Source organism: Limulus polyphemus, unplaced genomic scaffold (assembly GCF_000517525.1).
Source record: "Limulus polyphemus unplaced genomic scaffold, Limulus_polyphemus-2.1.2 Scaffold1246, whole genome shotgun sequence".
Taxonomy (NCBI): domain Eukaryota; kingdom Metazoa; phylum Arthropoda; class Merostomata; order Xiphosura; family Limulidae; genus Limulus; species Limulus polyphemus.
Genome location: NW_013666856.1, coordinates 90,351 through 105,770, shown reverse-complemented (window position 1 = coordinate 105,770; position 15,420 = coordinate 90,351). Strand labels below are relative to the sequence as shown.

At 32.1% G+C, this 15,420-nt stretch overlaps 1 protein-coding gene across 1 annotated transcript in view; it reads right to left on the bottom strand.

The window, feature by feature from the left end:
* LOC106462774 (ATP-binding cassette sub-family A member 13-like) overlaps nt 1-15,420 on the bottom strand; it is a 34,836-nt gene that overhangs the window by 10,105 nt on the left and 9,311 nt on the right. Inside the window, exons 4-6 of the mRNA XM_013922733.2 lie at nt 12,897-13,008; nt 8,726-8,883; nt 4,380-4,501 (exon numbers count right to left, since the gene is read on the bottom strand). Coding sequence (XP_013778187.2) covers nt 4,380-4,501; nt 8,726-8,883; nt 12,897-13,008 — 392 coding nt within the window. The remainder of the gene's footprint in view (nt 1-4,379; nt 4,502-8,725; nt 8,884-12,896; nt 13,009-15,420) is intronic.

Here is a 15,420-nt window from a genome sequence, read left to right as displayed (position 1 = left end):
TTACTCAATTTCTTAATTTAAAAGTAAATATTAAAAAAACACAGTTAAACATTGATATTTTGTCACGTGGTATATAGAATGCAGGAATGGTTCAAATTACATATTAGTGAAGTCAAAATACTAAGTCTATAGTATTGTACGAATTAGGAACTCACACTACCAATATTGACAAGCTACAATATAAAATAAGAACATCTTATCTTTTCAATTTGCTAAGATATTGCTCATGTAATAAATCAAATACAATGGTACTCCACCCACCTCTTTCCATTTTTGGAAATGCTCCCTTACATACACTTACTTCTATATGACATGAATAACGAATCGGAAGCTCAGAATGTCCCCATAGTGGCTTTCTAGCCATTTTAATGTGTTTAAATCCCATCTCTTTCTTTCGAACCAAGATTTCAATGAGGTAGGTTGTGTCTTTTGTCGGCTCAAAATTTCATATTTTTTTAGACTGAAAAACAGCTTAGTTACTAAGCTTGATAAATTATAGTAGAATTCTAAGGTACTGATGTAGTAATTCATGATTTTTTAGTTATTCAATTGTATATATATGAAACCTAAAAAAAATTACTTTGTTTCATATCCTCCACGTGCAAAATTAAGAAAAAAATGTCTCTATGGGCCCCCTTACCATCTGTGGATGTTGGAGGACTTGTGAGATATAGGTTGGTATAGTGTGTTGTATCATCGGTCAATATTTAGCTTGTGATGTATCATACACATGGAGTGACCTGCACTACACTCTGTGTCACCACATCCTCATTTCTCTCTGTAATGGGACCCCTCGTTCTAGCCCCAGTGATTAGGTTCCATTTGGTGAGGATTTTGTCCACCACCCCAGTGGCTATGAACTGGTAAGTGGCAAGGGTCTCCAGTACTCCACTTGACAAGGGGGGGGGGGGGATAAGTTGCATACAGGAGAATTGGAGAATGTATCAAGTCACTATTGGTCCTTCAGTCCAGAAAGTTTTTTCTGGAGACAGTGCAAAATTTACCATAAAACCCTATATATATAAGCCAGAGAAGAGGACAGAAACACTACTCTTGTACTGATTTTTACCATGATAGTTCATAGAATAGGAGTGGTCTGGATTGGACAATAAATGTATATAGATATCAGGAGAATCTTGGGAAATACCCCATTTTACAGTGGGTATGTACAGAGCCAGAGTGGATGGTATGAGAGCTTTCCATTATCCTGGCTCAATGTAGATTTTGAGTAAGTGTACTTGGAAGGCAACACTAGTCACCTAGTGGGATCCTATTTAATGAAAGAGGGGTTCTGATACGAAGATAGTGCACATTCTACTCAAAGACAGTGAGGCAATGGAAGAATGGCAACCTGTAATAGATGAAACTATCAGGAGATAAAATAGCCAGAAAGTATAGAGATGGTGATGGATGTGTGAAGAGAGTCCATATGCCTGCCTGTAATAGCTCATCCAATGGCTGACAAAGAAGAGGTGGAAGAGAATGAAAAAGGTAACAAACAGAATGCAAGCATCAACATCCCGAGGTAATGGGCCCATTCTGGAAAGGAAGAAGGTTCATGTAAAATAGGGAATAGGGACAAAAGAAAAATACGGAAATCCTTAAACTACAAGGTCCATGATAAGATACACAGAATTGTCTAACAGAACACAGGAGCCAAGCCAGGTCTAGATGACCCAATAGTACAGAGATAGAAGAACGATTTCCTCCAGAGTGGTTGAAGTCCAAAGAAGAAAGGATTGGTCAAGAGAGAGAAGTGCAGTGGAAGAAGGTGTGAGAAGCAAGCTTCAAGAGGATAGACATCAAAACAACAGTAAACATAGGATATAAGGAGGAGGGAACAAGACAGGAAAAAAAGAACAATAAATAGGCAGGAAGGCAATAGCTCAAATGGGGCATGCACAAAATAGAGCAAAACCCCAACAAGGTCTTGGTCAGGCTAGGGAGCAGGGCAAGGAGGACAGAGGAGAACAAAGGAGTAGAATAAAACAAAGAGGACAGGATAAGAAAACACGTCTTGGTAATGGAAAAAGAGAAAAGCCATGATCATGGCCACCCGATAACAAAGAAAGGTTCAGACCAAGAATCTTTCAATAGTAAGGGAGGTAGAAAGATGGTGCACAGAATTACCATCTGGAGGAAATGGGTGGCAAAAAAGATGACCAATGACAAAAGACCAACCACCAACGGCAATAGACAAATATAGTAGAAAGACAAGAAGAAGAATGTAGCAAGAATAATACCACAGTAGTGGCAAGTCTGGTCCAATAGGCCAAGTCCCCTTGTAGGGATGAAAGGAGGATAACCCTCAGTGAAGAAGATAAGTGAGAGAATGTGAGCCAAAACAAAAAAGAGAGAGGAAAAAATGGTGAGATGAAGAGGGAATCTGATTAACAAGGATATCAAGGCCAAGGCAGTCAAAGAGGTACCAACAGGAGGGCCCAAGAAGGATAACAGTGTGTGAATCCAAGGTTCAGAAGGATGAGACAAATAAGGGAGAATGTAGAGAGAAACAGATAAACCAAGTCTGGTTGAGAGCAGCAGAGCCAAAGGTATATGAATAGACTTTAAGAGAGGAAGCCCAGAGTAGAGAAAGGTGGCAGTGTTCAAGAGGAACAAGTCCAATCAAGATTAAAACCCTCAGAAGATCTGAGGGTCTAAAGACTACTCCGTTTACAGAACGAGGGCTGGCTGAGAGACATGGCTCACAAAGAAGAATGAAGCTCCCAGCAAAAGAAGTAAATGAGCACAGAATTGCATAGCAAGTGACCAAAAACAAAAAGACCATAGATCAGAAGCCATAAGGGTGGTTGGAGCAGGGAGAGTCTATGGAAAAGATTGAGTGGAGGTTGACCAAGTGAACTGTCTGTAGAAGCAAGAATGGGAACATGCCTGACAAACAGAAAGAAGAATGAGAACATTAATGGGGAGTGGGCACTTGTCCAATTGTACAAGTATCAGAATACCTGCCTCCACAAAAAATATACTTCAATCCAACAGAAAAAGAAGCATCACAGAAGGGAAAGATCTGTTTTGAAAGGTGGTAAAGGAAAGTAGAAAGTAGAACAGGGGGCATGGTCCAGTAACCCTGAACATTCCTAGAGAGGCTCATAAAACAGAACAATGGACTTCAAGATTGAAAACCCAGGGTCCATAAAGTCCACTGTAAGAGATATATGAGGGCATGTCCCAAATGAATGACGGGTTCTGAAAAAGCCAGTGTCCCCAAAAGGTAAGGGTCCTGATCCCCAAGCTGGTCAGATAGAAACCAATGACATGGAATCAGGAAAAGAAAGGGAAGAATGTTGACAAATCTTGACAAAAGTGTCCATGAACATGGGGGTGGGGGTGAGGTATTTGTCATGAGAAAGGAAACAGTACAAACCCTAATAACAAGTAAATAGAAAAAAAGATAAACAAAAGAATCATGGAGCATAAATTGATAATCAAAAAATAATAAAGATCATGGGCAAATGAGAAGGAAAGTAAGATACCTGTGAGTGAGATCCAGTAAGATAAGGAAAAGTTAAGGTCATTTAATGAATGGTACAATAATACCCATAGCAAAGTAGGTGAAAAACATAGTCTAATAGTAATTTGCAATTGAGTAGAATGAAATATGGCTGACGAGACAGGAGTAGGAGGCCCATAAAAAGCATGTGACAATTCACAACACATTGAATAATAGCTGCTATGACCCTGACAGTTAACAGGGCCTCCAAAAGCCACAACATAAATAAGGCTTAAGCATGACCAGCATCCCACATTCAGAAATAACTACAAAACACTGTCATTTGAGAAGTCTTAATAAAATATTAAACAAAATCTAAAGAAAACTAAACTCAAAGTTTCATTAACAAATCTCATTAAATTGAACACAGACAAGAAATTTAAACATGTCTGATCAATACAGTGCCAAGAATAAGAATGAAGATTCAAGAGTGCAAATACGTAGGTGGAGTAAGTGTGCACAGAGGTGTGTCTCCCTCCTATTAGTGGAGGGCTTATGCCGCATGATGACATCAAATTCATGTGAAATTAGGTGAGAGTTTTGACAAGGCTAGCGCTACGCAAATCTCTAAGGCAGAATATGTGGAAGAGCTGAGTAAGATAGCTAAACAAAATAATTGGTCTTAGAATCCACATTAATCTTTACTATTTGATGCTTATTACAAGTCAGTTAAATGTTAATTTTGAAATATGCAAATTTCAATAATAAAAAATTAAAATCTACTTTGTTCAATCTCTCAATTTAGTTAAAATGATTAAAAAATAATAAATATATTATTTGCAAACACCAGCAAGAAATTAAAATAAAGTGACACAATCCTTTAATTTTCAATATACTAATCAAGTAAAATAAAATAAATTCTATGTACCTGCTTCATGTCAAGTGAAGAAGTTAAAAGAACTTTCACTGCATCCTCAGAGACTAAGAGATCTGACACCAAGAATTTTTCAAACTCAGCTGGATCTTTGAGAAGATACACAACCTGCTTGTCTAGTTAAAAAGCCACAAAAACAGTTACAGGTTACAAATACTGTTTCATCATATTGGAATACATTACTTACTCTTAAAATTTGTGTTTTTTAAATGAACAAGTTTATGTTACACGCACAATGTATTCAGAGATATTTTTACATTACTCAACTTTATAAGTTGTTTAATTAAAAAAATGTACCATGAAGATGCATTGAAATTTCAAGATATGACTAAATAATTTTTAAGGGAAGTTTATAATAAGAAGAGCCAAACACTTGGATAACTAAAAATATTTTTGTCTAAAAATCATTATAATTAAATCAGTATAAACTCCAAAATTTTGAACAAATCATCCTACTAATTCACTGAAGCATATTTGTGGATGTGCATTGAAAAGTAGCCTAGAAGAACTTAAACATGTGTTATAAAATCTATCATAATAAATTATGTAATAGAGTTTATATTAAGCAAGAAACAAAACCACATTTCATAAAATTATACAATTAAAAATACTACTTTAGAATAAAATATTAATTATCCACTCCTTTTATGCTGTTATTGTGTTTGGGTGTTCATGCCTGAAAGAATCTGTTAGAATGCCTGATAAAATGGGTGTCATCACAGCCAAATTAACACGGGGGTTTTCTGGGCTGTAACCTGGGGCCCCACAAAAATATATAGGTTATAATTTATCATTCAATCTATAGAAAGTAGTGTGTGAAATTATTAACCAGGATGGAGAATGAGTGAACAAAGGGGCCATCATCAAAGTTAATTTGGCCCAGGATGATGTAAAAAAAAAATTAAAAATTTATAATATATGAAAATAGAAGTGCTGTTTGAAAGTGATGCGTTTTATGTTTACAGAGGTTGAAAAAAACAACACAATTTTCAGAAAACAAAATAAAAGATTAGATAGAATGTGAACTTATGAAGAAAAATAAGAATTGCAAAACTGTCGAATGGAAAGTTTGTACTTATGTTGTTACAAACAATATAAAATAATCAAAACAGAGTCAACACTTTTTTTTGAAAAAAATATCCCCCACCCCACTCTGTAGTGCAGGGTATGCCCCCTGTACACATAGTCTCATAAAATAAAATGTTTTTTAGTTTTGTTTTTACAATCAAGAAAATGAAGCAGTACTAGTGACAATTTTCATGTATCCCCACTGAAAACTAAAGGATATCAATAAATATAAAGTTAGTTAGATTGAGTGGTAAACTGGAAAATGAAATAAAAGCTACAACTTTACATACAAGTAAAAAAAAAAAAATGGAAGTAACTGTAGGGATGGCTAATATCAATCATTCAATGAGAATGAAAAGAAATGGTAGGGATGGAATTTATCATCCCACATAACAGCACAGGCAAGATTAAACATGTAGCAATATTTATAATTATTCAATCACAATTGAGTTTAATTTATCCTATTTTTGTTTTTTAACATTCTACTAGACTGTGTAACCATGTTATTATGTAGGGATGATGCAAATGCCATCCCTACTATCTTGTTTGCATTCTTATTGAAAAATGGATATTAGCCATCCATACATTTACTTCCCTTTTTTTGAAAAATTTTTTTTCTCTACTTGTTTCCTTGGTTTTTTTAATGAAGTGTTTCAATAAACATAGAAAAGATGTACTTATAACCAAGTTCTAAATACAATGAGATTCCAACTGTAATATTAATTTTTATCTATTATTGGCTGGTAATTCCTGTTTCATCCTTTACTCAATTGTTTTTAAAGGAACACCAATTTCTGTAAGAAAGCTAACTTCAAGGGATAATAATAACATCATTTACACTAGAATTAAGATTTTTGTTATTAGTATTAGTTATCAATAATACTTATGAAAGCAGTAATATTTTCAAAAGAAGACCAAAAACTCAAGCGCTTTCGAATAATTGACTATTCTTCTTCAGGAGAATAAAGGGTTATGTTTAATGAGTGTGATGAAATATACAGGCTCAGATGTCGATGTCATGTAAACCAGATGTTCAATATGAGTTGGCCTTGAGAGCTAGCCAATCATAACCTAGAGTTGTTTGTGTAAAGCTTAGTTTTGTACCAAAGGGGTGTGTAAAGTTCGTAAAAGACTTATGTGGGATAATTGTTAACTAATTTCCACAAAGATAAAATCAAAAATCAAATGAACAATAGAAATAAAACTAAAATTAAATAACGGCAAAAGGGGGTAGGAAATAGAGAAAATAATAATGTAGCTCACTATATAGGAAATCAAACCAATATATATATATATATTAGAGAGAGAGAGAGAGAGAGAAATTTAAGGAAGAATAATACTAATAACATAAAGTAAATTCATGATTAAACTTCCTCGAGTTTTGGGTCGTGTTTTGAAAGTATTACAACTTTTGTAGATGATCCTGTGTGCTAACTACTTAACCTGTACTTATAAAAGCAGATAATCTGTTTCAAACTATGTGACCTTGGTGAAATTGGTTGACAATGCTGTTTTGGTTTTTGAGTTATTATGTAATAAAAAAGAAGCAGAAGAAAGAAGAACAGGAAATTCAAACTTTTTGCTATGATATCTACAGACATTGCCAGAACTTGCTACACAGTCATTACATAGATATTGTTATAAAAGGAAACACTGTATATTATTGTAAAGTTTTAATGACCTATTGAGGAGATATGTAAAATATTCTTTTGATGAACTATCTGGACCATCCCTACATAGACAGTGCTACATGCTGCTTCATAATGGAAAAAAATCAATTTTTTAAAAAGGCATGACAAAGAGTACACATATACAAGCTATATCAGTGCTGAATCAGTGAAAAGATCTACAACACTGATTACTTGTACATGAATCATCTACTGAAAGAGTGAAGATATCTACAACACTGATTACTTGTACATGAATCATCTACTGAATCAGTGAAAAGATCTACAACACTGATTACTTGTACATGAATCATCTACTGAAAGAGTGAAGAGATCTACAACACATATTACCTGTACATGAATCATTTACTGAAAGAGTGAAGAGATCTACAATATAGTTTACCTGTACATGAATCATCTACTGAAAGAGTGAAGAGATCTACAACACATATTACCTGAACATGAATCATTTACTGAACCAGTGAAAAGATCTACAACACTGATTACTTGTACATGAATCATCTACTGAAAGAGTGAAGAGATTTACAATATAGTTTACCTGTACATGAATCATCTACTGAAAGAGTGAAGAGATCTACAACACTGATTACTTGTACATGAATCATCTACTGAAAGAGTGAAGAGATCTACAACATAGTTTACCTGTGCATGAATCATTTACTGAACCAGTGAAGAGATCTACAACAGATTTCCCACAGAGGAATACTTTACTGAATCAGTGAAGATATCTACAATGCATATTACCTGTACGTGAGTCATTTACTAAACCAGTGAATTTGATCTACAACTGAGATTACCTGTACATGAATTATACCCTGAACTAGTGAAGAGATCTACAACACATATACAATACCAGTACATGAATCATTTACTGAACCAGTGAAGAGATCTACAACATAGTTTACCAGTACATGAATCATTTACTGAACCAGTGAAGAGATCTACAACTCAGCAACAAATATAATGTTGAAAATAAGAACTGATTGTCTGATGAAAGAAGATTCTTGCTATTCATTATCAGATTGTGTAAACTGATTTAAAATGAAGGAAAGGGAAAACTGTATTTGAGGAATAAAAAAACTGTATATCAAAGTGGATGTAGAACTACTGGTTGGTTAGAAGTAAAGGTTAAAACTCATATAAAAAGGACAGAAGTGAGATATATGACAAGTTAAAGATAGACATATTAAACATGAAATTAGAAAGGAAATGAAACAGTATACAACAAAGCTTAACATTTTTAGTAAACAATATTGCTTTCATCACTACTCACAAGTGTATGGTAACAAGAGTATATTAACTAACGTAAAGTTTTGACAATTGGATTCCATTGTTAATAGTGATTTGATTTACACTATCAGTTACAATTTAGTAATTTTTCTAAAGGAATTAGATCATATTTGCAAGAACATATTAACAAATAAACTTACCCTCAACTGGTCTTATGTTAACATGTAAAAATTACAAGATCAAGACTGGTTTCTTTCAATACATTGTTGTCTAAAATATATTAAAACCTGGCAAAAACAAATTCATGGAATCTTAACTGTTTTTTTAAGAGATTAGTGCCCTTGGAAAACTCACTTGCAGCATTAACAAAAATATCATGGACAGCAACTGGGTCTTCAACAATACTTTTATAAATATCTGGAATAGTATCCAATTCACTGAGCTTAAAGCCAGGCAGGAAGAAGTTGTTGTTCTGGGATGCTGTGTTTAATCTTTCAAGGAATGAGGTTACTCTGGAAACAGAGAAATTAAAAATAAATGTACATAATAGGCAGGGGTGGAAGGTTGGAAATTTGGAGGACAAATTTGTTCACAGGTAGTAATTTATAACCTTAAGTTTTATTTATCACCTCCTGTGGTTTGTTTGTTGTAATTATTATTCTGCATCACTAAGAGCTACTATCATCACACAATTGGTTGTAAATAGTATATGGTACTTTGTGATGTGGAAAATTGTGAGCTTGAATACCCATATCTGTCTTTTTGTTCTGCACATCTGAGACTAGCATAGAGAGGTTAAATCTGATAGCTAATGTATTCCTACCAATTTGCAGGTTCTACATAAATAAGCACCAATGTTATTATGGTACATTTTACCCTTCTCATACTGTAGTTGGTAATTTAGTTTTATTTGTCTGTATTTTACATATGACTTTTTTTTTTGGTCTTATTCTCTGATTAACTATCATTAAAGTATTAATACAGGTAATGAAATTTATCTACACACTCTATTCCCTTCAAATGTTAAAATTAAACTAAAAGTGTTATATGTATAGATGTTTATACAGAGAAAGAGGGAGATAAAAAGTAACAGATGTTCAGTTATGCACAAGGCATTGTTTATAAAAAGAAAGAAAAACTAAAAAAAAACTAGTATCCACACTTGCTTATCACATCTATCTCCACATAAAAATTACTAGTACAATGTGAAAACCTAAATCAATTCTAAGGTTGCTACAAACTAATGAAACTCTTTGTAGTCAAATCTTAGAGCAGCATTTTTGAGAAGAAATTCCACAACTTCCTGTAAAGTTTCCAAAAACTAAACCAGATATTACCATTAGATGTTTACAGGTTTGGAAACAGAAATAATTTTGTTGAGAAAATATTTCACTAAGTTTTTCTTGTGATTTAGAACATTAAACAGCATCAAAAACTGAACATATATAAATATCAGACAGTTATTTTTATTAAAGGAAAAAACTACTTCAGCATAGAAAAAAATAAAACTCCAGCAGGAACATAATACATGATAAAAAAAATAGTTTTCAAAGATTTTGTATCCATAAAACAGGGTCCACCAGTCCAAATCTTGCGTAACTACTTTTTCATTGTCATATTTTCGAAAAGTGGTTTGTTCTATGTGTATAATTCAAATTACCAGCTTTTTATTCAAACTTTAAGATAATTATGCTTTAGGTTACTGACAGGAAAGTTGCATAAACATCTGTCCAGTTCTCAAGTCTGTATTTTTATTTCAATCCAATTTATTACTGAAAGCAGAATTATCCTAGATCTGTATAAAAATTTTATGATGAAAAATGTCTAGTATTTTATTAGTATCACGATTAAAAGCTTATACTTTAATTTAACTAATTAGTTCATTTATTATCATTATTAGATACTAATTGTCAACTAGTTTATATATTATGTTTCAGCTGCTAGGTTCAGAATGATCCTGAAAAGGACCATATCTTGTGGCAGGAGTTCTTGGATTTTATTGTTAGAAAGGCAGGTGTGCTATCCATTTGTCCAGGCTGTTACACTATTGGGATATGATTCAACTTGTTATCTAGATGTTTTTAAGTTGGTATCCAGTTTCTTCTGACTTCATTACAAGGTTGGCTGTATGTGTGTATACCAATTCTGCTTTTTTTTTTATCTTTTTCTCACATGGCTTATATCCAATTATTTTTATATTATCCCATTTTATTCTATTATTATTAGTGTTTGTGTGTTCTTTAAGTAAGTGTACTTTTGTTCTTAAATATTACTTTTATTAATAGTATTGGTTAGAATGTTTAATATAACTATTTTAATTATTTCTGTTTTTTATAATTAGTATTATTGTATATTTTTATCATAAGAAATATTTTGCACTGTTAGCTTGTTATGTGGATTTTAGACATACTTAGCTTAGCTGGCTGAACCTTGTACCTTGCTGGAATCACTGCTTAAAATATAACAAACAGTGATGGATCCCAACTGGAAACAACGCATTCTAATTATTATAAGTAAGAATGTAATAACAATATAATAAAAGAAGTCATGTCCATTATCTGGTTGTTATTTTTTGTCTGTAGGTGGCTTGTTTAGATCAGAAGCTAATATTACTGATGGTAGGTTGGTATTAAAAGGTCTTGCATGTTTGCTGCGCCCCCAAATTCTGAATTTTTGCTGGTCTCTTTGCTTTTCCAGTGCACTGGATAGACATTGAGAATGGTATTTCCACTGGGTCTTTAGGTAGTTGATATGAATTAACTGAGATTATATTGTATTGTATCTTTCTCAATACTGTTCTAACTTCATACCTATCAATTGAACATTTTCAAAGAAATATTTAACACAGAGGAATATGACTGTGTGCATATTATGAATGTATAGTCAACATATCCGAGTAAAACAACAGGTTACAGTAGCTGTTTTAAGGACATTATCTTTAATATATTCCAAGTAGAGATGAACAAATACTGATGATACGATTGAACCATGGCTAGACGTACTTGTTGTTCATAATATCTTTCTTCATTTTGGAAATAATTTGTATTGATATAGATAGTTGCAAGTTCTATTTTTATAGAGATTGTCAGCTAAGTAAGTTTTTTGAGTGATTTCATTTTTAGACTGTTAGCTAAATATATGTAGCGTTTAAAGTTTATAAATCGCTGAATAGGTTAAACACATTGAAATTTACCACAGTCTTAGTTCTTAAGATTTTGATAAAGTGGACTTATTTCTTTCCACTGACAGTGATATAAATATATACAAGATATCTAGAAAAGGAATGCAATGGTGAATATTAATATTTACAGCTAACTATGAGGTTGAAATAGTAGCCTTGTTTGTTCATTTTAAATACATTGTAGACCTTCTTACTCATCTATATCCAACTAAATGAAAACACAAGAAAAAACATGAAACTAGTTGGCAGAATTATGTTCAACACAACAAGAGCCTGGACAAGTTAATAGCACATATTCTTTTCTAACATAAAGTTTCATAATTGATTTGCGGTCTCTGTAACAATGTACAGTCCTTAATTTGGGTTTTCTGTAGAAGAAAAAACATGAAACTAGTTGGCAGAATTATGTTCAACACAACAAGAGCCTGGACAAGTTAATAGCACATATTCTTTTCTAACATAAAGTTTCATAATTGATTTGCGGTCTCTGTAACAATGTACAGTCCTTAATTTGGTTTTTCTGTAGAAGAAAAAACATTAGCAGCTACAATATATATAAACTAATTAGTATCTAAAAGTAATAAAAACAAAAGTGATTAGTAATCAAACTTAGATGTTCATATACGTGACTAACCATGATAATGATTGATGTTCAATCCCCACAACTTCAAGAATTATCTATCAATCTAGTTTAGGTTATAGTTAATATTGACACTAACTACAACATTAACTTTGAAAATATTTATTCTCCCATTTCTGACTTTTTTATAGCTATAAAAATTGTGTGATTTTGTAACTTAAAACTATTCAAACTTGAACCTGAGTTAATAAAATGGCTTACAAAATGTTCTGTATTACATTGAACTTTAGAATATTTTTCAGTATTCTGTCATTCTTTGTTCTTTAAAAATAAATATCATTTCTAAATACAATTTAATAATTTCTAGTCACTTAAATATATTTTTTCACAATGGAGATCACAATTATTCTATATACAAGTTTCTGGTTTTAAACCAGTTTTTGATTCTTGATAAATAGCAATGCTTTTTGTGGGCTAATAAAATTTGAATTCAAACTCTAATTCAAAATGAAAGACTATAATGAAAATAAGGTGGGTCTATGAAAAATTAAATATGGGGGAATGTTTTTGGAAACTATAAAAATATTGTTACTAATGTATTTCATTAACAGTGACATTCCATGCAATTCAACATCAAGAATCTGTTGTATAGATATACAATGGAAAGCCAGAATGGAGGGTTTTAATTCATCAAAAGCAGTGACAAATGTTGCACATGAAGCCTCCCTATCAAATATATATATTCAAAAAATTCTTATACTTACGTGCCATTAGGAAACTGAAAAAAGCCATTATCATCAAGTACACCATTATCACAGAAGGCTTGCATTATTGCAATTACTCCTGCTGATGGTAGAGGATAAGCATGAAAGGTAACTGAAAATGAAAAAAAAACTATATGTTAAAAAAGAAGAATTATTACAAGAAAAATAAATGTAAACAGTAAAAATTAGCTGCTATAATGTATTAATGACATTTTCTTTATGCAATACTCTTTTTTTTCTCAATGCATATACATTGACCCCTAGTGGCAAGTCTGCAAACTTATAATGCTAGAAACCAGGTTTTGATACTCATGGTGGACACAGCACAGATAGCCCATTATGTAGCTTTGTGCTTAACTATGAACAAACAAACATATACCATTGTTATTTCTTTACTGTAACTATTATTTAGCAAACTCAGTTCAGTACAAAGTGTATTTTTTTTTGTTCAATCCCCCCTCTATTCCAATAATGTGATTGCATAATGTGTTCCAGTTAAATGTTATCAGTGTATGTGATATTAGTAGAGTCAGGTACATTACAGGTGCTATGTAAAAAATAGCAGATGGATAAACACATGAAAATTATTGTTTGTAACTTCATTTTATGCAGTCACGTAAATTAAGGATCTTTCTGGTAGTTACATCTTGTTGGAAAACCTCTATATAAAAGAATAAAATCTATGCTTTTATTTTCTTGTGTGTCTGGACAAATAATTAAATGATACTGTAAAGAACATTGATTAAATCAGCCAAATTGGAGATAAAACCTTTTGTTTCAACATTCCTTTTCGAAACAATACTTAAGTTACAAAAATTTAAATATTTTAAAGTAGTCTGTGAGTCTGTACATGTAATTATACTTCAATCAACTGTGGCAAATCTACTACTGTATTTTATCCATGTGGCTTCACAATAATAGTACACATGTCCTCAAGAGCAATGACCCTTTGTCCTGGTAATACGAGTTAGTACATGTGCACTTAGCATACCTTACTTCATGGCATGTTTAATAAACTAATATAAAGTTAAGGTGTACTTTCTCTTCAAGTTCAGTTTGAAAATATAAACTTCAGGATAATACTTTAGAAAGCCATCTCTTATACTTACACTTTTTCATATTTTTCAGTGTTGCTGAAAAAATTTACAATACTCAATAACAAAGTAGACACGCAGATTACAGAGTACTACTATACGGTAGAGTAGGAAAAAAATGTAACACACAGAATGTAATTTATTAATTCCCAACCATACATGCACCACAAACTCAGTTACATCAAATAATATAACATAGAACTTTTCAACTAGTCCAATCAAATCATAATACAAGTTTAAATGCATTCGTTTTTTCTTTGATTTAACATAGTTCAAATATTACCAAAAATTATTTGTACCACACTGACTATTAATGCAGTCTCTACACAGCGTACACTGTAATGAATGCCTATGTGCAGTGTGTGTGTGTGTGTGTGTGTGTGTATGTTTACTTTATTAAATTATGTTAATTTCTAGAAAAATGTCTTTAGAAATGAGACATAGTAAATACAAGGTACAAGTTAATAAGGTACCCCTTGTAATGACTATTTTGGTTTTGCCTTTGCATCATGATAAAACTATTACAATATAGATAACAAAAAACAGTGTCACCTTTGTTTTGAATTACTTTTACAGCATTCACACACACACACACACATACAAGTTTAATTTTTCACCAAATATTTGCACTAATTCAGATTTTATATACATAGTGCATATAGTATACTTACATAAAAATGAATCTAAGAAAAAGTTCCATGTAAGTAAATGAAAACAAAGTAGATTTAGTTCCAATGGCTCATCTGTGAGCTACATAAACTTCATCCATGCTCGATAACACTTTTTTTCTGAGTTCTGGTGTGTATGTGTGTGTATGAAGGCTGTACAAGTAGTCCAACATGATGCGTATCTTTTAACAAGCAATGATTAAAACTTTAAGACACACATATAAACTACTAGACAAGTTTCTATGAAAACAAAAACTGCATTCTATACAAATATATCAAAGTTTGATTATTTTTGTTGCTAACAACACTGCTGTTGCCAAGCATAATGACAGATGAGTAATGCAGCTTTCTAACACTTCTATGTACTATGACAAGACTTCTAGAAAAATGTATTTTGCAGTTAATACATTAAGCTATTCTACAGTTACTTTATTCTAAATGTTATTGCTAATACACTGTGTCCATTATGACAGTATCCACACCTGATGAAATATAAAAGGGAATAAAAACACCTGTACTACATAAATATTTAAAAAAAGTGAATTTGTATGAATCATGACACTTAAGCAACTTTAACAGCTATGACAAATGCATGATCATGCATTTTTTATATGAAAATTACTACTCATACTTAAATGTTGAGCAAAGGCTTTATACGTGTTAACTTTACCAAAGAATTACATTTTTTTTTTCCAATAAGAATGTCAATTCATATAGAAATACGTTATTAAACCTTTAGACAGTCTACAGTTCTAAATTAGT